The sequence below is a fragment of the Eleutherodactylus coqui genome, chromosome 1 (genome assembly GCF_035609145.1).
Source record: "Eleutherodactylus coqui strain aEleCoq1 chromosome 1, aEleCoq1.hap1, whole genome shotgun sequence".
Classification (NCBI taxonomy): Eukaryota; Metazoa; Chordata; class Amphibia; order Anura; family Eleutherodactylidae; genus Eleutherodactylus; species Eleutherodactylus coqui.
Window position 1 is genome coordinate 368,555,284 of NC_089837.1, and position 23,648 is coordinate 368,578,931.

The 23,648-nt window shown below is 42.2% G+C and overlaps 2 protein-coding genes across 2 annotated transcripts in view; one reads left to right on the forward strand and one right to left on the reverse strand.

The window, feature by feature from the left end:
• Nucleotides 1-23,648, reverse strand: part of CFAP47 (cilia and flagella associated protein 47) — a 508,792-nt gene that overhangs the window by 267,364 nt on the left and 217,780 nt on the right. Inside the window, exons 39-41 of the mRNA XM_066577980.1 lie at nucleotides 11,839-11,989; nucleotides 11,008-11,096; nucleotides 8,524-8,610 (exon numbers count right to left, since the gene is read on the reverse strand). Of these exons, the coding sequence (XP_066434077.1) occupies nucleotides 8,524-8,610; nucleotides 11,008-11,096; nucleotides 11,839-11,989 (327 nt within the window). The remainder of the gene's footprint in view (nucleotides 1-8,523; nucleotides 8,611-11,007; nucleotides 11,097-11,838; nucleotides 11,990-23,648) is intronic.
• The window catches only part of AMELX (amelogenin X-linked), a 677,225-nt gene that overhangs the window by 259,511 nt on the left and 394,066 nt on the right, over nucleotides 1-23,648 (forward strand). The window lies entirely within an intron of this gene.

Below are 23,648 nucleotides of genomic sequence, written 5' to 3' on the forward strand. Positions count from 1 at the left end.
CCACAGCTATATCTGCTCACAGGACTTGTGCAGCCTGGGCATTTTTTGAAACCACACGTAATGGACAGAAGAGTGGTAATTTGTAAGATCTGCTGTAAGCATTTAAAAAGGGGCAAGAATGTAAGCAACCTCAACCAACATGTATGAACAGTCACATAAACTCCCACCACCCACTGCCTTGAAGAGACCACCTGAGCCAAAGGACAAAGAGCCAACCTTGTTCTGCTTCCTCTTCCACTGCCTACTCCTCCATCTCCCTTCCTGTTAATGCAGTAGCCTCTGAACACAGAGAGGCAGTTTTGTGTAGGGGCAATAGTAATACTATTTCAGGCCTCTTCCCTGCAATTGACGATCAGGCTGCAGGCTTCAGAGCTAGTAGTGGCAAACGGAGAGTAGAAGTTGGTCCACCACCATAACCACTACTTTCACCAACATTGACATCTACCCCATATTCCAGCCTGTCCCAGGTCGGCAGCTAGCCCTCCATCCCTCAGCTATGGGAATGTAAAAAAATAAAAAATATATCATCCCAACCATCCACAAGCACAGAGTCTGAACGCAAGCATTGCACGAATGCTTGCAATTGAAATGCTGTCCTTCAGGCTAGTTGACACAGATGCCTTCCGCGATGTGATGCTCCATGCTAACCCACAATAGAAGATGCCCAGCCACCCTGCCCTGCCATGTGAGGGATAATGTGTCCCTGGGGGTTTTCCTTAATAGCACACTAGGTCAATGCAGAAGCAGAGACTATATGAGATCGGTCACTTGACGCTTGTAGAGTAGCTGCCATTTTAACCTGCTTTGAGGAAGCAATCAAAATGGTCAGTCATAATAACACACTGATAAGTGTGACCATCCCTGTTGTCTGCCTGCTGAAACAGTCCATGTAGAGCCTTTAGAACAATGATCTGTTGTTATAACAAGAATCACAGAGGTGAGGAAAAAGAAAAAAACACATATTCACTGAAAAAGCCAAAAATACCTGAAAGTCTGCAAAGCAGACACGGTCGCCATAGGCACGATCGCCATAAGGCAGGCACAATCGCCACCGGCACAATCGCCGTAGGGCAGGCGCAATGGCCTTAAGCCCTGAAAATATGTAGTCAGCCAGACAATAATGTGTGGAGGAGCAGCTTGTTCCTGGCAGGCTAATATGCAGTCACCCACTCAACCCAGCCCAGTTTGGGGAGGAGCGACTGCATATACTAATAGCCTGCACATGTGAACGATACCAAAGATGTCAGCCATAGATGGGTGGTGACCCACCATACAGGATATCAACCCTGGCTGATATGACAGCGGGTTGCCCTGTATCTCCAAGGTGGGCCACACTGGCTGACATCTTGGGCTCCCCCACCAACTAGCAAACTACATACAAAGATACTAATGCATACTAATAAAATGCGGGTGTTAGTACTGCATTTTGGCCAAAACGCATAGGCTGACGGACCGCGTCGAGGTCACACCGCTTCCGTCAGTACCTACGCTAACTCACAATAAATTACATAAAATCACAGAGGTGAGGAAAAAGAAAAAAACACATATTCACTGAAAAAGCCAAAAATACCTGAAAGTCTGCAAAGCAGACACGATCGCCATAGGCACGATCGCCATAAGGCAGGCACAATCGCCACCGGCACAATCGCCGTAGGGCAGGCGCAATGGCCTTAAGCCCTGAAAATATGTAGTCAGCCAGACAATAATGTGTGGAGGAGCAGCTTGTTCCTGGCAGGCTAATATGCAGTCACCCACTCAACCCAGCCCAGTTTGGGGAGGAGCGACTGCATATACTAATAGCCTGCACATGTGAACGATACCAAAGATGTCAGCCATAGATGGGTGGTGACCCACCATACAGGATATGGCGACCGTGTCTGCTTTGCAGACTTTCAGGTATTTTTGGCTTTTTCAGTGAATATGTGTTTTTTTCTTTTTCCTCACCTCTGTGATTTTATGTAATTTATTGTGAGTTAGCGTAGGTACTGACGGAAGCGGTGTGACCTCGACGCGGTCCGTCAGCCTATGCGTTTTGGCCAAAATGCAGTACTAACACCCGCATTTTATTAGTATGCATTAGTATCTTTGTATGTAGTTTGCTAGTTGGTGGGGGAGCCCAAGATGTCAGCCAGTGTGGCCCACCTTGGAGATACAGGGCAACCCGCTGTCATATCAGCCAGGGTTGATATCCTGTATGGTGGGTCACCACCCATCTATGGCTGACATCTTTGGTATCGTTCACATGTGCAGGCTATTAGTATATGCAGTCGCTCCTCCCCAAACTGGGCTGGGTTGAGTGGGTGACTGCATATTAGCCTGCCAGGAACAAGCTGCTCCTCCACACATTATTGTCTGGCTGACTACATATTTTCAGGGCTTAAGGCCATTGCGCCTGCCCTACGGCGATTGTGCCGGTGGCGATTGTGCCTGCCTTATGGCGATCGTGCCTATGGCGACCGTGTCTGCTTTGCAGACTTTCAGGTATTTTTGGCTTTTTCAGTGAATAGTTGTTATAACAAGAGGAGGAGGAAGGGGCACCAATCTATTAAATGTCTGGCAAGTCCGCCATTACTCAACACCACAGGGAGAGTGGCTTTGGGCGAGAAAGGTAGGCATCTTCTCCAGCACGTTTCTCCATCCATGGGAGAAATATAGAGGAGGAAGAAGAATAGAAGGGGGATAACATAAGACCAGAGGCAGGGGAGGGAGCTACGCAACATTCCTTCCATCCATCACTAATCCCAGCTATTCTACGTAAATGGCGAAGGACACTATTAGGAATCTGGACCATCACCCTTAGGCACTTTGAGACATATGAGTGTTGTCATGCTGCAGTGCTTGAAGGACCGTCACATAGCCCACATAAAATGACAAATCTCATTCAGGCAGTGGAGAGGAACCTCAAAATGCATCACTATTAGGACAGACTGTTAAACAGCTTGAGCACAGCATTTCCCCATGGCTGTGGAGATGCATCTACAAGGACCATAGGTTGTGCCAAGGAAGATTGTCGGCATGAGAGACCGGAAGAGAGTCTGAGACTGGCTACCAACATGTGATGTTGGACTCATAGCGTCCTTACCATTACACAAAAAAGTAGTCTGCGGAATGCTGCTGAACTGGCACAAATAAAAATTATCCCTTCCTCAATGGATATACAATAAGAGTATTGTGTGCTACAGGAGCTGACAAATCCCTGTCAAACCATATGCCTAGAACAGTGATATGGAAAATAAAGCAAAAAAATCCACCACATTTGCCATATGTCCATTATAACTATGGGATGACCTGGCTGCTAAATACAATGTTCTACCTCCAATTTTACTCAGAAGTAAGATTTAAAATTAGAGCTGTCCCTTTGATAAAACCATTAATTGGTAAGGGGAGCAACAAGTGGAGATTGACTAAGGTCACATGGTCTAGCTGGCTGTATGTGACCAAGCCATGCCTACATATAGTGTTCAATGGTATGTGCTTCTGCTGCTAAATCATATTGCTATTGGCTGCCGTGGGTTAGTGTTGCTTGGCCTCATGTACCCAGCTGGGCCATCTTTGCCCTGGGTACCAGAAAACCACTCTACACCTCTGGTTCCCTCTATGGAAATTAGACATGTTACTCCTGATTTGCAACATAAAATCAAGTGAGCAAGTTTTAAATGGATCAGTTTCAGTGTGAATCCACATCAGACTGGGAAACATTTGTGATCTAAGTGACTTAGAACGAGGCAGGTCATTGGTGCTGGAAAAGCTAGGGACAGTATTTCAAAAACTTCCAACCTTGAGGGATTGTATCGTGGAACAATGTCAAGAGTATACCGCGAATGGTGTGATCGAGGAACAACATCTAGCAAAAAAGGATCTTGTGGGTACAAACAACTCATCAATGAATGAGGTCAGAGGAGCTTATTCTGATGAACAGGTGGTGCATAGTCAAGCAATGCTGGCACTTCAACTAAACTGTCCAAACACACAACTCATTGTTCCTTAGCACGGATGCACTATGCTGTACAGCATATACTGTTTGGCTCTATTGCTGTTAAGCAACAGATGAGGTTGCACATAAGCAGTAACGTAAAATATCGGTCAAACAGTCAGGGAACAGGAGGCAGAGCATAGCCTGACATTAACATCCCCCTTTTACATTTACTTCAACTGTTAACCTTTCATGAATGGTTTGACATCTTGCTATTCGGTTTCTGTTGCTAACATGGATTGTCCAACTATGCTTTCTAAACTAATGGAAATCTGGGGTACTGGGGAACATCGGGCCTACTAGTGGACATGATTCCATCAACCCTTCTTTCAGTTGTATACATTTAAATGCATGGTAAACTTCATTATATGCAGCACATCAATAAGATGTCAAAGATTTGTAAATTAACTAATAAAAAATAGACCCAAATGGCCAGAAATTGACTGTAAAGTTAGATTCAATTTAGTTGTCTTCTGTGGGACCTTTTGAGGTCCTGCTGTATTTGGGGCCATTATTGTGTTAGAGTTTGGGCAACAGCATAGATACAGTACATACTGTATTAGGTATTCTACCAATTGCAACACTTGTTACATTGTTCATGTTTATCCCTATATATGAAATACCAAATGGTAAATAAAGCCTTTGACTGGCATTGCAGTGATTAAGCATGTCATGAAAGGTCACCTTTTTTCTTTGTTCATATACTAAGCATTTCTAATCTTGTTTGTTGCATATAGCTGATACCATCTAAATCACTGATCGCCAATTCACTGTAGGACTGGATTTACTCACAGAGATTACCTAATCTCACCACAGAACAAAGAGGAGATTACTTTTGATAGATCAAGCCATAATAATAACTATAGTGGCAAAATAATGCTGATTACAATGCTTTATGTTAGGAAAGACATCATACCGTGTATTAAGATTTGTCATTTCTCAGTCAACAAAACTGAGTGTTGATATAAAATTTTGCTTAAAATGATGAAACTATTCCCATAAATATGTGTTTTTTTAGCTGAAGCTTGAAAGGCTTGATCAAGTGTGAAGGATTTACCAGCCATTTAAATGACTGCATGATTGAAGGAAACATCAAATGGACCACTTTATTAGAGACATCAGTTCTTTCACGATTGGAGCTTTCCTGTGTGGAACATGTGAACCCGAAGTGCAACATAAAATCAAGTGAGCAAGCTTTCTGTGGATGATTTTCAATGTGAATTCACATTAGAATGGGAAACTAGATTGAACTAAGCAACTTTGAATGAGGCATGGTCATTGATGGTAGAGTAGCTGGGGCCAGTATTTCAAAAACTGTCAGTTTTGTGGGGTTTTCTCGTTCAATATCAGGGGTATACATGATTGACATCTATAGCTCCAATCAATAGACAAGGGGAGGAGGTTGATGAGGACCAATCGGCAGACAACCTAGACCAGAATGAGATGTAAGACCACCCACTGGACGTATTGCAACTAATTTACAGAACATGTGGGGAACATGTTAAAGTTCATATATCCTGGACAGCTGTACTTCCACAAAAGAGGAGGTAGAATCATGTATACAGCCATAACACAAATGTAATGTTGGCTGTTTTCTGCTGACACATTCCCTTTAACTAAAATAAAATGACTTTTGTAAATAAATGGTTAATCCCAGGATAAATATGCTAACAATAGGGTCTGCAAAATTATTGTATCAGAGTAACTTGTAACTATCTCGTAACAGAGATGCTATAGTATTACTAAAGATTATTCATAATAGCTTAACCCTTTCCAATCCACTGTCTGACGTCTAAAGACATTCTGATTGAAGACTGTACAGCTTCCGATGTCGAAGACGTCCGGCAGGGTATTCTTACTGTATATTACTTGCTGCTCTGTTGTCGGGGGCCTCTCCAGCATGTCCAATACCGCAGTACTCACTCTAGCCAGCAAGTGGCGCCATTGTATAATGGCAGAAAGAGAAAACCCCCTGGGAAACTCTGAATCCAAAATTGGATTGCAAAGGGTTAATGGATACACTAAAATTCCCACGTATGTAAATATATATATATATATATATATATATATATATATATATCACTTTTTACCCCTGCATCCTGCAACATTGAGCGTTGTTTAATGTCAAATAGTGATAAGAGAAGAAACAACACTTTTTGACTTCCATGAGCCAAAAGGACATTTTTCAAATCTATTTTTAAACGCCTACTTGGGATAGCGTGAACATGAATTATTGCTCTCCATATAACACTTCAAGCAAGTTCATGAACAACAATGAATTACTCAGGATTACAACTACAATAAAAATTATGATTCCCTTGTTACTGACTATACTTTTCAAATTCCCAGCTCTGTATTTGCCGCACAAACACAATGATGTGACTATAAATATAATAACCCGTATGAAAACATCCTGTGAAATATTTCACAATAGATAAAAAGGCAAATCCTAAAGGGAAAAAAAGATTCTACGTGATGTAACAGGTGCGCTTTACTCAATAGTATAGCGAAATGGATTCTACGTTATGTTTACAGCTCCTTATAGGCAAGAATGAAAACATTATTTATGTCCCACAATTTTTCTATTGGGACCTTTCACACCAGATGAAATTACGCCACAGGAAGCAGCCAAATCCGCAGCTGCAGAATTCTACACCAAAAAAACACAGCGCTAACTGCAGATTTTGATGTGGAATTGCAGGCAGGTTTTAAGCCATTTGCAAATCCGCATCGAAGTTAGCAGGTAGTCTTAAAATGTTGGTGCGGAATTTAACGCTGCGTGGCCTATTCTGTCCTGTGTGAAAGGTCCTTTAAAGAGCTTGTCTCAACTCAACAACCCCTTTCAAGCCAGTGATCAGCCCAGACTAGGTCCTGAAACACCCCTGTGATCAGCTGTTACTTTTGGAGGACTTTACTCCGGAGTGAACAGTGCAGGGGTAATGTAGTATTACAAGCCAGGCATTGAAGTGAATAGAAGACCATATGAAACATGGATATGCAAAATCTTCCAAAACTGCTGTTTGCAGTCATTCTCCACTCAGACTGAAAGATGGATAGTCATTAGGAGGCAACTTTTTTAAAGGGGTTGTACAGCTCTAAGTGACTGATGACCTATCCTTAGCATAGGTTATTAATAGCTGATTAAAAGGGGTCTGCTACCTGAAACTCTCACTATTTAGCTTTTCACCAAGCTGCTGTGTGCATGTACAGAGCCAGAAGCACAAAGCTCCATACGAACTACAGTGGTCTGCGATGGTATTGCAGGCAGTTCCCAATGAAGTGAATGGTAAATATCCTTCCAATACCTTGAAAGGCCACTTTAGTGTGTATCAGTTCTATGCACAAGCGCACCAGTCCTGGCAAACAGCTAATCAGAAGCAGTTGTGGATTGTGAAGCGTAGCCTCCCTTCCAAGCTAAGCCCCAAGTGGTTACTGCCTCCACTGTGCTGACCAAACAAGTGTAAGTCACCTCATTTACATTTGCTCAGTGTACCTCATAGCTTTCAACTGTATCTGCCTCTAGGGGATGCAAACAAACACAGTTGAAAATGGTGCAGCAGGCATAGAGTTCAATGCAGATGCACCATTTCTTCTATAGCTAAAGTGACCTTGTTTGAAAATGTGCCTGCTTACAACTAATGCAGGTGGGGTCAGGAGCTATTATTGTCAGTCCTAAATTTTGTACTTAGGCTGGTCTGACATGGGCAATCCAGATATTCGATGTGGGAGCCTGCAGCCGAATACGGCTCTGACCCTGGCTGGTGACCCTGCTTACCTTTGTTTTTCTGTATTGCGGATGATTATAGACGCTCGCCATCAGCTATGCACAGTTCAGATTTTTAAAAAATATTTGCTTTTCCCTTGCTGTCACTAGGTTATGACACGGGTACCCGCAGCCTATCGGCAATGTCAATTGCAGATGGGCTGCAGGTCAGACAGCTTCCATTGACTTCATTGGAAGCCATTTGTGCGGATTCCGCAAAAAAATAGAACATGCTACGATTTTAAATCCGCTTGTGGAAATTGCAGTTGCTATCTGCTCATCTGAGCAGATGTGCAAATTTTCTATTCTTTCAATATGTGCGGAATACTGAGGATCGCCCACATGGGTGACGAACGCGCATTTCGCAATTGAAATCCAGTCGTGTGAGAACGGCCTTACCGCCCTAGATCGAGAAAACAGACACTTATTCCAAAGATGTCATTCTTATCTCTGAACTCCCTTTCACTCCTCTGTAGTAAGCCTGAAAATGTCCATTCTATGTATTGTAATGCATCCCCAAGACTCCTAAGCTCTGACAGCAGAAGTCTTCAATGCTTCATTAGCATACAGAGGATGGTCCATTTGCTGGCTGACTGAGCGGGGGTGAGAGAGAGAAGAATGACTGTACATCATTGGAAAATGTGTCTCTTTGGCTGTCCACACATTACAGTACCGGACAGTTTTTCATAGTGACAGATTTATTTTTAAGCTTTCTTGTTTAAAACTAGAAACGCCACTTGACAACAGCTGAAATATTTTTTTATTAAATAATGGTTATGTACAGTACCTGAAACTTTTTTCGTCTTTCAGTTTTGCAATTTCATCTTGGCAGTTAGGGAACGGTAATTGGTTTGAAGATTCCACTAAAATCACTCTGTAGGAAATGAAACAGTTGTTCAGATAAACAAAATAAATGGTACATAGCAATTCAGAAATCTTCAATTCAACATAAAGCAATGTTCAAAGAATGGCAGATGTCACGTTATTTTGACAAAATAATTCTTATAAGATTTAGCATGCTGAACTAGTTCGAGCCGAGTTCAACACTTAAATACTGTATTTTAAGAATCCGTCGCATAAGATATTTTTCAATTTTGGAGCTGTCAAATAGAGCTATAATGTTCTTAAGCTCCGAGGAAAATGGTTAAAATGCATAATAATAATCAGATTAGTGGGTGTGTGCATCACACCAATGTGGGAGAAATGTTATACATTTGTCTCTGTTACAGAATCATTTGGAAGCTGTAAAAAGCATTAGCATTAATATTAGGCTTGAGGGAAGTTAAGTTTTCAAAAATGCCTTTGTGCTTTTTTCAATTAGACTTGATACAGAAAGAAATCAATTAAATGTTCCTGTTATCTTTACAGTAATACAATGCCAGAATTCTCGAATACGATAATACACGGATATGCTAAGTATACATAACCTTAATGGCTGCTACGGCATACAAAATATTTGTAGAAGTGCTAGATCATGAAATATTTTCATTACTGCTCATTAACGGTTATTTTCTTGAACAGATTTCAAATGACTCTTAATGAGCACTACAGCTAATGCGACATGCAGAAAATATAAAGCCAATACGTTGGAAAAGCTTTTAAGATCTCCCAATGCCTTCCATGTAAATGCAGGGAAAAGAGCAGGTTATTTTGAACAATGGGCCCCATTTATCATATCTGTCTTAGGAATTCCATTTTCTCATCCATCATAGGATCTGAAAAATGGTTATCAATCTGTGACAGATCTGTCGCATGATGGACAACAATATAATGGAGTCCGTTGAGTTCTGTCATCATGTCGTAATTTTATATTGCTGCAGGCTGCTGATAGAATCTGACCAGGCTCCGAATGGTCAAGTATTTATTTGTATAGTGAGGTATGATTGTACATGAATATATCAATGTACAGTTAGCGAGATACTGTAAATGCTTGGCCCATCACATGCGGCTGTCCTCCTACAGCACGTCTATAGCTATGCCTAAACGTTAAACAACTACAAAAACTCTTTATTTCAATTTTACATTTGGGGGTTTTGGACTAATGTCTCTCTCAGTGTTTTCTGAGAAAGGGTGTTTTCTTTGATAGCTAGGTGGACCATACCACTTATTCCCCTGAAGAGCCCAAGGTACTTCTCTATGACACTGTACATAGGGAAATTTATTGTGAACCACAAAATTAAAAGAAGCATGTTATATAGGATTGTTTGCTTGTAAAGCAGTCTCTTTCTCATCAAAGGCGTTGTTTGGTTACTTTTTGAAAATTAAAGGTCAGGTTCAGATGTGCTAAAATGACAAATGAAGTGTTACTTACCTGTCCTCGGACCTGGCGATCTAGTCCTGTATCCCTGACGGTCTTTATCGATAGCAAAAGTCAGGGGACCACTGCCTATTAGTCAGAGGCCCCACATCACCGTTCGGAACTCCTGGTAGCATGGTGCCCAGGATGTGAGCAGTGATGCCAGGAGAATAGGAGGTGATGCTATGATCTGTAATTGGCAGGCACGTGAGTTCATCTGTCAACAGGGACCAGGAGAACAGCTGGGCTGCAGAGCTGAATACTGCAGCCAAGGATGGGTAAGTACTGCTTGATTTATTATTTTAGCACATCTGCACCTGACCTTTCATTCTGAAAAAATAACCCGACAACCCCTTTCATTCAAAAATATTATGTCATAGTGGAAGAAAACTCATGAAGTGCACAACCATTAACTATTAGGCAATGGTCATTTAAGGGAAGAACTATCACTATTAATGAAAGTTCTTGATTGAAAGGATTTTTCAACATACTATTGTGAATTCTGGGCAGAATGAACCTGGAACAGATATGCACAGGGTCCCCCATGTACACTTTGAGGTTTGCCTGTTTGACTCAGAAACGGGGCTCTCAAGTCAAAGAGGTGGGCCGGACTGGGATTTTCCCCCTTCTCTCACAGCATGTAGAATGACAGCTCTCTCCTTGCTTCTGTACAGGGGAAAAGCTATCAGTCAGCATGCTGCGGGCATGGAGAGCCCAGCACTGCTTACCTCTTTGTCTTGAGAGCCCCATTCCTGAGTCAAACAGGATAACCTCAAAGTGTACATGGGGAACCATGTGCATATCTGTTCCAGGTTCATACTGCCCATGGTTCAGGCAGCAAGAACCTGGTGACAGGTTCCTTGTAATTCAGTTTTCTACTTACAATACTACTATTTTTCACAATGACTAAATGAAATGTTGGGGTTTACTTTATTATGTTATCAGTTATATCTATAAAGGATTACAGATACGCACCTGAATTTTCCATGACATTTGTAAGGACTTTCAATAGACAAATAGATCTTTTCTAATTCATAGCATGGAGATTCCTGCTTCAGTTGAACCTTAAAATAAATACAAGAATTCACAAGCAACAATTCATTATCAGTTATTATACAGCCATACAAATATCCTGTATACTTATGCCCATCACTGATATCTCTAGAAGACTTATAGGCTACTATTTTGTTAGCATTTCAATTTCAACAACACATGAGATATGTGACTTAAACAGAACACAGGGATTTTGAGGTTATCACTCCGCTCTGGCGAAAGCTATTTCTAAATGTAAAATGTCAAGAAGTTCTCCTTCATCATCTTCTGTTAGTGGCTACAAAGACAGAAGTAGAAGGGCAACCAAAGAACAACTGTCAAGATACTGAAGTGAGGATAGTTAATCAATGACAAGTAATGACTCCAACTTCCTGCCATCCTCAGACTCGTATTACCCTTTTCGTATTTGTAGCACACAGTGGGTCAGGCGACATTTACATGAAAATCTTCATGTTTATTGGGATATTTCTTAATTTTAGTTAGCTTCTACAACTAGTAGCATATAAAACCTATGTAAGTATAAACAACATTTTGCATTTCTGTTTTCCCAGTATAGTGTGATGTGACTTCACAAACTCTATACTACTTCAATACTCTACTATTACTGTGTACCAGAATATAGAACCTCTGAAAATGTATATTAATTTTTCCAGAAAAAGGCAGTTTTGCATTGTAATTTTTCAATACAAGTAAGTGTAAATGGTATTTCACTTTACCTTATTTCATACCCTGGGTAGGTCAAAGAATACTTACAGTTGGAGCTAAATCACTCAATCTTGATTGAAGATAAAAAGACAATGTAGCGCCACCTGCTCCACTGGCAGGTTTAGATACCAGTAACATGGTTGCTTCGGCTGGGTGTAAGAAGCGACATCTGTACTCTACAGAAAAATCCACTTGGCTTCTGCAAAATAAATGTTTAGATTTTATTATTCCTTATTACTAGTCATGTATTACAATCCCAAATCCCAAAAAGTTGGGACGATGTGTAAAATGGAAAAAAGAAAAGAATGCATGACTTGGGCATCTTCTAGAACCATATTTTATTCACAATAGAACATAGAACACAGATCAGAAGGTGAAAATGAGACATTTTTCCATTTAAGTAAAAAAAAAAAACTAATTTAGAAATTGATGACAGCAACACATCTCAAAAAATAGAGAATTAAGTGAGAGGAGAGCGCCAAGAATAAAAATTAGCAGCAATCAGTTGTGGTGAAATGAAAAAAAACACTCACCGGGTGCTCAGGTGAGGCTAGACTAATGTCCAGGTCTCACCGGCACCATGATCCTGGATCGCGTGTAGAAATATAAAGCTGAGTCCCTTATCCGTGGAGAGCCGCACAGCAAATATACAAGTATCCACCCAAAATTATGGGGGCTCGTTATACAATCAATGGCAAAATAAAAAGGAAAAACAATGCTTGCGCTCACGGGAACACAGAAACAATAACTAAATTGATTAGATATATAATCAATTTATTTTAATACACAATATACTGAGCTACGCATTTCTGCGACTATTCTGTCGTCTTTTTCAAGCTCCTTGAAAAAGGCGACAGAATAGTCGCAGAAACGCGTAGCTCAGTATATTGTGTATTAAAATAAATTAATTATATATCTAATCAAATTAGTTATTGTTTCTGTGTTCCCGTGAGCGCAAGCATTGCTTTTCTTTTTTATTTTGTCATTGACATCTCAAAAAAGTTAGGACAGGGGTATGTCTACGATTGTGTAGCATCTTCTCTTATTTTTACAACAGTCAATAAATATCTAGGAAGTGAGGAAGCCAATTGCTGGAGTTTTTGGAGAATAATGTTGTCCCATTCTCATCTAATGTAATTGATTGGCTGCTACACTAAGCGCTGGATGGGATTCCCCCCCCCCCCACCCCCCCTAACTAAAGCTTGCAAGCATCCAGGAAGCTGATATGTATACTGTATATTGGCTCAAGGTTGACTCAGCCTTCCATCGTTCCGAGGTCGGTGAAATGAGTACCCAATTTGGTGGGGAGTAACAATTAAAAATTACTTGGAAGCGCTGCGGAATAAGTTGGCGCTATACAAATAATAAGATAGATAGTTATGAGTCTTGTGTGGAGGAGAGTGTTAAGGCAGCAGAAATGCTGGAGGTTGTGAGTTCAATCTCCGCATGGTTCAAGTAGCAGGCTCAAGGTTGACTCAGCCTTCCATTCGAGGTCAGTAAAATGAGTACCCAGCTTGGTGTGGGTAATAAATAAATTACCTGAAAGTGCTGCGGAATAAGTTGGTGCTATACAAATAACAAGATTTATTTTACTTTATTTAATTTTAGAGTTTTCACATTGCAAAATGGTTTGAGCTTTGCCCATGCCTGTAGAATTAACATGGACACAACAAGATGGTCACAGGTGATTCTTCTAATTAAATGCCATCTCTGTTGTGCCAAAACATAAAATGTCTCATGGACCCTGCAGAGCAATGGAAAAAAAATAACTAGTGATTACTTTGTTTGCTTTGGTATTCTTAGTTTGCCAGTGACTACCTTGATTCCTTTTCTAGTTCTGTAGTTATAGGCAAAGAAACCTGTTCACAATGCACAGAAATTGTGCAGGAAAATCACCCATGTAAATACACCCTCACTCAACCAATCTGAATGGGTATGCTAGTATGGGAGCCACGGGAGATGACTTGGTTCTGTGTATGGCACACTTAATATTCCAGCTTCCAATAACCTTCCCTCCATACTGATCATGATCCATTCAATCCAATGGAAATGCTTATGTATATTTTTACCCCAAATGCCATCTTTTATTTGTCAGATGAAAAATGAATTTAGAATTCATAGGCCCAATATGCGGTATGTGATTTCTAAACACCATACATAATACATTCTTATGATGGCACTAGTTTTTCATAACTTAAAAGCAAGATAAAATAATTTGTTCATATTCTATATTGCTTTGATGAGCAGCGGTACTTGGTAAAAGGCCAGCAATACAGGCAGCTTTCGCTGGAAAAGTCATTACAGTCTCAGCAGTATTTCAGTGATGAGCTTATTCCCATGAGAAATAAACATTAAAAGTAGGTCATAGAAAATGATTCAAGTTTTTGACCTCTACATGTGAAAACTTTATTTTATTCATATATAGCTTAACATATAAGAATGTCATACAGAAACACTAAAACTGCAAACGGCCTTTTATTATCCCCCTATAGCTATATTTCTTTAATGGGAACCTGCCTGCAATTTCATTTTGCCCTAAACAAGGGCAGAACGAAAAACCAATTTCCTTGTTACAAAATACTGTTTTCTCCCTTAGGGCTCCCACCCACTAGCGTTTTTTTACTGCGAAATTCGCAGTGTTTTTTTTTTCTGCAGGGGTCTTTGGGCTATGGAAGTTGTAAAGCTAAAATCGCGATTGCGCAAAATCGCGATTTCGCGGTAAATCGCGGTTTTGCGCGATCGCGATTTTAACTTTACAAGTCCCATAGACCCCCTGTAGAAAAAAAAAACGTGCGAATTTCGCAGTGAAAAAAAACGCTAGTGGGTGGGAGCCCTTAGGAGAAAATATAGCATTCCTGACCACATCACAGGCCAAGCCAGAAACCTACTACACACTGAGAAGGGGCATACATCCCAAAACAGCTGTCTCCAAGAGAAGCATTTCTTTTACAGTTAGGGTCCCATCTGAAGAGGTCACCTTGTGGAGGCTGATGGGATCTCACAATTTGATCAAAATGTGCACTAAGAACCTGAAAATTTAAACATAGCAGTAACAGCTATCTGTGTATGGTTTTCTGGCTTGGCTTTCAATTATCAGTCATTGTTACAAGGCTTGTATAAAGAGTCTAACATTGACTTGCAAGAATGCTGCCTTCCAATAAGTGGCGCTGCAGAGGTATTGTTCCATCTCCTTTATTTGCAAAGTACTATTATTATTGCTTTACTCTGAAATGATGCTGGGTTTCAGAGAAAAGGTAATCGTCCAAACAAGAGGGAAAGCGTCCACTGGGCGGCTCCCTTCCAGCTTCTTCTCACCCAGCTCCACATAATTGACAGGTATCTGTATGCAAATAGCAGTTGGAGGTTTTTGTATGCCGGATGTGCTGTTTTCAACACAAAACAATTCTAGGGATCTTTTCTAGAATGGTTTCTTTAAGAAAATGGACAAACTGATCATTAAGAATACCCAATGCACAAACATGTGGCTTTTCTGCCTTTTTAACTGTGTGGTTCTATGCAAATGTGACCTTAGCCATTTAATTATGTAAAGTAATATGAAAAATACACAAAAATTGTTTGCAGAGTTTATAGCTTGACATTAACCCACGATATTAAAAAAGACTGCTGCCCAGCCTTTAGCAATGTCCATAGATATCCTATTTATGCTGCCTGCCAGCGATGTGAATAGTCTTTATATAGTGCTTATAAGCATTTGAGGACACGCTCATAAAATATGTTGATACATATTATGACAGGAGCTGCATCCCACCATCAATCACGCTGAGTGGAAAGACTGAGATCAGTTAGAATGAAACGGTCAAATCAGCAACGCTGTTCCTGTAATACAAAATCTGATGCCAGCCTGCAACCAATTTGAAATGTTTTGTTACTCTCCCGCTGGAAACAAACCAAATGGAAATACTGTACATCAAAAAGCATTTAACTATAATAAAGGGCTGTGCGGTGCAGCAATTTTGCATGCATCATCAACAGTTCAAATCATTCTCTCTCTATTTCTTCTGCCAAATTAGCGCTGACATTCTATAATGACAGCTAAATATGAACAGAGTTTTCTTCCAAAACTATAAGGTGCTGATAAGGCACTGGAATGGAAAGAAAGAAACAAGCAAGGTATTAACTTGTCAAAACTGCAAGCTGTTATTTTAAATTACATTATGCTTTGATCCTAAATTCATTACTGACAACTAAGTATGCGTAAATTTATAGCCTGCTGATGTAAGTATAAAAGTATGCAGCATTAAAGAGAAGTAGTAATTCACAATCAATAATGGGCCCATTACACTTTTAGAAAACCTCTTCCAAATATGAAGGCTGTCTATCCAAGCTTACCTGCCATCTAATGGAGTTATTCCCAAGGTTAAAGAGATAATCGCTCACATACTGCTGACGATGACAACTTAGACAGAAGAAATGATCTTTACTTTGGATGCATTCACTCATAAATAAGGCTTGGTAATACTGAATGATTGCAATGCATCTGATTGATATAAGAGTTCAAAAATGTGATGGAATGAATCGGATTGCTTTAAACCTCATTAACTGTATACCAGTTACAATTATTTTGTGAGTCTTAAATTCCACCAGTTTGATTAGTAGTCACATGGTAGTTTGTGATGTGTAGTAACGTGCATTTACTACTCATGCAAAGTACTATTTAATGGCTCAGTATAACCTATAACCATATAGGTTAACTGTAATATAGTAAAACACTGGATAAAAAGCCTGGTGCCACCACGACAACTGCAGCAGCACTGCTCCTACCACCCACGCCAATGCCTTAGGCTTGCTCCAGCAATCATCTTTCTCCTTCTCAACACCCTATCTATTATTATAAAGTGTAACTGATGAAGAGGCTCTCTTGCCTTGAAATTCGTTTTATTGACGGCTTTATTGAAATTAAAAATGTCTGTTCCTATTTGTTGTAGGATCATTTTTTTGGAGGGTTGTGCCATGCACCAGGCTTTTTATCCGGTGTTTTACAGGGTCTCTCGTGCCCCCTCAGAGGAAGACATTTCACCTGGTTGGCAGCACCTCCGTTTCATTCTTGACTTTACCTACTGCCTCAGGAACATACTTGAGTTAGCTCATCTCTCTCCACTAGCACTGTAATATGGCACCTATAGTAGTTTATGGGGTCCTTGTGTACCTATGTATGACTCTGTTCTCATATGGTGCCATATGGAGGTATTCTAAGAGGAGCATGCCATTGTATTATTAAATCATTTATATTGATGATGGGAGACATTATATTAACTTGAAATTTAATATATTTGTTACATTTTCATTGACTTTTAAGATTTTTCCTGAAACACTGAAAAACTAATTTAGTTGATGTACATAGGCTTGGCTTTTATTCTGGATTGCTCTAAATCTGCCCCTAACATAGCTGAAGGGGCAGGCAAGATGAACAGATTGCAATTACTCCAACTACTGATACCTCCTACCACTGGGGGTAGCTGGTAAGGGACCAGATGCTACCCTTACAGTGGATACCACAGAGTGCAGTGTTACATAAGTAATACAGCCAACCATAGCACCTCACCTGGTTAATAAAGGTAACCCCACCGTGGAATCCCCATTCCCTGTAACATGAGTTGTCCAGCTGAGAAAACCCTTATAATAATCAGTTACTTAACATACTGTTGAAGGTTCATCCAAAAAACCTTGACATGTACACAAGTATTTATATACGTATTGAGGAAATCTGTGAACGAGCGGTAGTTGGTGACCGATATTTTAGGTACAATTTTCATGTTCAATTATGGTTTACCGGTATATTTTAGAAGGTTTCCTTTTCAACTTGACTCTTATGCACCACAATTAGGTCTTCTTTCTCATCTCTAATTGAGCTTGGGGGAAATTATGGTTCCATTTTGCCTTCTGAAAGTCTGAGACACCCCTTATGAAATACGATGTAAATATCTCCTGAGACAGGCAAGTAGTTATAAAACTTAGGAGTTCATTCAGAGGATGAAGCAGTTTTTAAATGCTGCTCCAGAAATGAGGCAACTAAAGAACAATGTAGGAAGTCACAGCAGGGAAAGGAGGTCATCACTACTTTTCTTGTTACGTAAAGGAAAAAAACTGGGACAAGGTCAAGAGCAAGATGATTGCCGCACTGACAAGGACATCAGCTCTAACCCAGCTATTAGTCCCTGTCAACTTCAGTTTTGAATATACAGAATGATGTACTGCATGGGTCACACAATAATGTATATTCTACTGGAGAAAACAATAAATGTCATATATATTTTGCATGTCAAAACAAATTCTCCTGACTGCCGCTGTCTCATACCAATGCACAAAAAAACAAGAGTAGACAACAGTGCCTCTGAAACAAAGTGAAATAAATATATGCAGGTGCACGTTACAGTGGCGATATGACAAACATACACACAGTGTGCAACAACACAATGCAGATGCCAAGACACATGCCAAAAACAAATCCAGGAATATTAAATCACAAATAAGAGAGATGGAACAATACCTCTGTAGCGCCACCTATTGGAAGGCAGCATTCCTGCAAGTCAACGTTAGACTCTTTATACAAGCCTTGTAACAATGACTGGAAATTAAAAGCCAAGCCAGAAAACCATACACAGACAGCTGTTACTGCTATGTTTGAAATTTCAGGTTCTTAATGCACATTTTGATCAACTTGTGAGAGCCCATCTGCCCCAACAGTCTTGGGATTATGGGAAGGAGGGCATGTCCAGGATGGAGGAAGCCACACCTCTAAATGTATAATGCAGAAAGGAACAGGAAGGTGTGCCTTCCTCCATCCTGGATGTGCCCTTCTTCCCATATGCCCAAGATCAGGCTTGGACTGGCTCACAGGGAAACAGGTGAATCCGCCAGTAGGCCCTGAGCCAAGGGTGGGCCTTCATCCTCCACCCCCACACACACAGCGCAGTACAACAATACATACGAATAGGCAGCATACAACATTTCAGCCAGCCTATATATACGTATAATAAACTAGATACTTTATTTATACAGTCAGACTACCTGTGATGACATTTAGGTGCACTTAAAGGCTGCCCAGTATCCACCCTTTCTGGGCTATACAGTATCTTCTCAATGGCCCTGGAGGGGGGCCTATCATAAATCACCCACAGCTCAGTGCTGCATCAGCACTTTACTGAGCTGAGAAGGCCACTAGTCCATAGCAAGAGCCAGGCAGCAGGCTATGGAGAGGCGCAGCTTTCAAATCGTTAATGATTGATCACTTATAAAACTGCATAGCATTATTAATCAACTTGAAAACAGAGGTGTTTTGAGATAAAACTGCATATTACCGAACGGTTCAGTCATGCTGTTGCTGTTTTGTTTGATCTCATCCTCTAAAGTATATGCCATAAATGCCAATTCTGGGATTCTCAGCGATCAGATGAAAGGGAGTCCAACTGTTTGTGCCTGCTGCAATCTCCATACACATCAGTGGAGAAAGGGCCACACACAAACACAGCCACCTTTTCATTGAATTGTATGCAATTGTGGCAGCCAGGAATTTGTGTGCATGTAGCTATACAGAGAGCCCCCACAAAAAATTTTACTAGTGGACCCTAAGCACCCCAGTCTGACACTGTTCAAGGCTGTTTTTTAATTAGAAGTGTAGCTGGATCCATCCTGCCCTGAGTTCATTTTGTAGGTCACATGCCTAGGTGAGCTTTGTCTTTAAGGGCATGTTAACATGGGGGAAGAATTTGCAGCTGAAAATCTGCATCAAAATCCACAAAATGACCTAACATGGATTTTAGTATGGAATTATCCCCCCCCATAGACCATAGGTGAATTCCGCAAGATAAACAGCAATACAATTGACATGCTGCAGAATTAAATTCGGCACTGCATGTCAATTTCTGCACAAATTTTGTGTGGATTTTTTTCCGCAGCTTGTGGACAACATTTTAACTAAAGATGAGCGAACACCAAAATGTTCGGGTTCGCGTTATTCGAAACGAACTTCCCGCGATGTTCGGGTGTTCGTTTCGAATAACGAACCCCATTGAAGTCAATGGGCGACCGGAACATTTTTGTATTTTGCCGATGCTCGCTAAGGTTTTCATGTGTGAAAATCTTGGCAATTCAAGAAAATGATGGGAACGACACAGCAAGTTCTCCTCTGCCACAGCTGTAACAGCTGTGGCAGAGAAGAACGATGTTAGCCCATTGAATTCAATGGAGCCGTCAATACAGCCGACTCCACTGAATGCAATGGGCTGCCGGCGATCGCGGGATGAATTGTCGGAAAGGGGTTAAATATATAAGCCCTTTCCTGCAATTCATCCAGAAATGTGTAAAAATAAAAAATATATATATATACTCACCTGGTGCCGACAGACGGAGTGCGCGGCAGGCTGCAGTTCTCCTGAACTGCTCTGAACAGCTGTGAGTAGTATTCAGCAGCCGGGGATTTAAAATCCCCGCCTGCTGAATAAGATGCCTCTGAATGGTCACAGCCTGACCAATCAGAGGCCAGCCCTCACTCACACCCATTCATGAATTCATGAATGGGTGAGTGAGGGCTGCCTCTGATTGGCTCAGGGGCAGGAGAGCTGCCCCTGAGCCAATCAGAGGCAGCCCTCACTCACCCATTCATGAATTCATGAATGGGTGTGAGTGAGGGCTGGCCTCTGATTGGTCAGGCTGTGACCATTCAGAGGCATCTTATTCAGCAGGCGGGGATTTTAAATCCCCGGCTGCTGAATACTACTCACAGCTGTTCAGAGCAGTTCAGGAGAACTGCAGCCTGCCGCGCTGAACTCCGTCTGCCGGCACCAGGTGAGTATATATATATTTTTTATTTTTACACATTTCTGGATGAATTGCAGGAAAGGACTTATATATTTAACCCCTTTCCGACAATTCATCCCGCGATCGCCGGCAGCCCATTGCATTCAGTGGAGTCGGCTGTATTGCCGGTTCCATTGAATTCAATGGGCAAACATCGTTCTTCTCTGTCACAGCTGTTACAGCTGTGGCAGAGAAGAAGGATTTGTCTTCTATATGTTCTCAATGGGGTTGGCGCTGCTGCCGCCGGCCCCATTGAGCGCATATAGAAATGATTTCTCAGGGAAGAAAGTTAAAGTAACCCGAACATCCGAACATCGTGTGGTGTTCGTTACGAATAACGAACATCCCGAACACCCTAATATTCGCCCAAGCATCAAGCTCGGACGAGTACGTTCGCTCATCTCTAATTTTAACCCTTTCCAATCCACTGTCTGACGTCTGAAGACATTCTGATTGTAGGCTGTACAGCTCTGATGTTGGAAGACGTCTGGCAGGGTATTCTTATTGTATATTACTGGCTGCTCTGTTGTTGGGTGCCTCTCCAGCATGTCCCATACCACAGTACTGCTCTAGCCAGCAGACGGCGCCATTGTATAATGGCAGAAAGAGAAAGCCCCCTAGGATACCCTGAATCCAAAATTTGATTGTTAAGGGTTAAAATCTCATCTACTTTGCTGCTACTGTAAAAACCACAGTGAACGTGTCATTGGAGGTAGGGTTCCAAGGCTTCCCTTAGAGGAGGTTGCCTTCTCGAGGCAGATGGGTTTTCACAATTTGATCAAGATTAGAGATGAGCGAGCACCAAAATGCTCGGGTGCTCGTTGATGGAGTTGAACTTTCCGCGATGCTCGAGGGTTCGTTTCGAGTAACGAACCCCATTGAAGTCAATGGGCGACTCGAGCATTTTTGTATATCACCCATGCTCCGCTAAGGTTTTCATTGGTGAAAATCTGGAAAACCCAAGAAAGTGATGGAAACGACACAGAAACGGATAGGGCAGGCGAGGGGCAACATGCTGGGCTGCATTTCAGGTTCCCAGGTCCCACTATTAAGCCACAATAGTGGCAAGAGTGGGCCTGCCCTACCCCCTAACAATTTTTACTTTGGACAAACCCTCATTAGCAAGGCACACCTTAGCTAAGCACCACACTACCTCCAACTAAGCACAAGCACTGCCTGCGGGACACACCACTGCCTCTTCTCCTGGGTTACATGCCCCCCCCCCCCCCCCGCACAACCCTGCGTCCACAGCGCACACAAAAGTGTCCCTGTGCAGCCTTCAGCTGCCCTCATGCCACACGCTGGCCTCATAGCCACACCACCCTCATGTCTATTTATAAGTGCGTCTGCCATGAGGAGGAACCGGAGGCACACACTGCAGAGGGTTGGCAGGGCCAGGCAGCGACCCTCTTTAAAAGGGGCGGGGCGATAGCCCACAATGCTGTACAGAAGCAATGAGAAATCCAATCCTGTGCCCCCTCCGTCAGGAGCTGCAAACGTGGGCATAGCAATGGGGAATCCATGTGCCACACAGTATTCATTCTGTCAAGGTGTCGCATAGCTCAATCGACACTGCAAGGGGAAAGCCATCTGCGCTCTGCCCTTACCCAAGTCAGTCAGTGTCTTTGTGCCAGACAGGTCAAACACTGCGATGGGAACTAAGTTTGCACCAACAGCATAGGTGGGTCCTAGGAAACCCAAGACATGAACCAAAAATTGATCTGAGCGGCCAAACATGGCAGACTTGCACTGCCCCCACGACATAGGCCTCGGCCCACAGCTTCAGCAATCCTAGGCAGGAAGCAGACTTTCACTGCACCAAGGACATAGGCCTCTGCACAAACCCTCAGCAATCGCGGGCCTACAGCGGACTCCTATGCTAGCGTAGCTGTGCACGTCTCATTAGCACTGTATTGCTCCTGAAGTTTGTCCCAATGCAGTGCCCCAGATAGTAGAGCTAACATCAGATTAAATACAGGTGGGCTTCGGCCCACACTGCATGCCCCAGTCAGACTGGGGTTTTCTATGAGTAGTCACAGGCATGTACAACTCCGCAATAGGAATTCCGTGTGCACCCACAGCATGGGTGGGTCCCAGGAAGCCACCGGCGGTACAGCAATAAATCCCATTGCATTGCCCAGCACAGCTGAGGTAACGTCAGATTAAATGCAGATGGGCTTCGGCCCACACTGCATGCCCCAGTCAGACCGGGGTTTTTAATACACAGACACAGGCAGGAACAACTCCCCTATGTAAAGTCCCTGTGGACCCACAGCATGGGTGGCTCCCTGGAACCCACCAGCGGTACATAAATACATCCCATTGCAGTGCCCTGGACAGCAGAGCTAACGTCAGATTAAATACAGGTGGGCTTCGGTCCACACTGCATGCCCCAGTCAGACTGGGGTTCTTTATAAGTAGACACAGGCAGGTACAACTCCGTGTGGACCGACAGCATGGGTGGGTCCCAGGAAGCCACCGGCGGTACATAAATAAATCCCATTGCAGTGCCCTGCACAGCTGAGCTAACGTCAGATAAAATACAGGTGGGCTTTGGCCCACACTGCATGCCCCAGTCAGACTGGGGTTTTTTATAAGTAGACACAGGTAGGTACAACTCCCCTATGTGAAGTCCCTGTGGACCCACAGCAGGGGTGGCTCCCTGGAACCCACCGGCGGTACATAAATATATCCCATTGCAGTGCCCTGGACAGCAAAGCTAACGCCTGATTACATACAGGTGGGCTTCGGCCAAGAATGTTTTCATTGTTGGAGGAGGAGGAGGGGGATGTTTTTGAGGCAGTACGTGTCGTGTCCCCGTGTCCGTGGTTATATGCACTTTACCAGTAACCGCGTTGGCGGGATAGTGGTCGCGACTGTGGATATAGTAGCGCGGTTTTATTTAGTTGGTTTTCGGAATGTGGCCAGAATTAAATGGGCCGTGGTGGGGGGCTTTCTTATTGTATAGTTTAAGGTGAAATTCTTGGACTGCCGCCAGACGGACCACTGCGAAAGCATTTGCCAAGAATGTTTTCATTGTG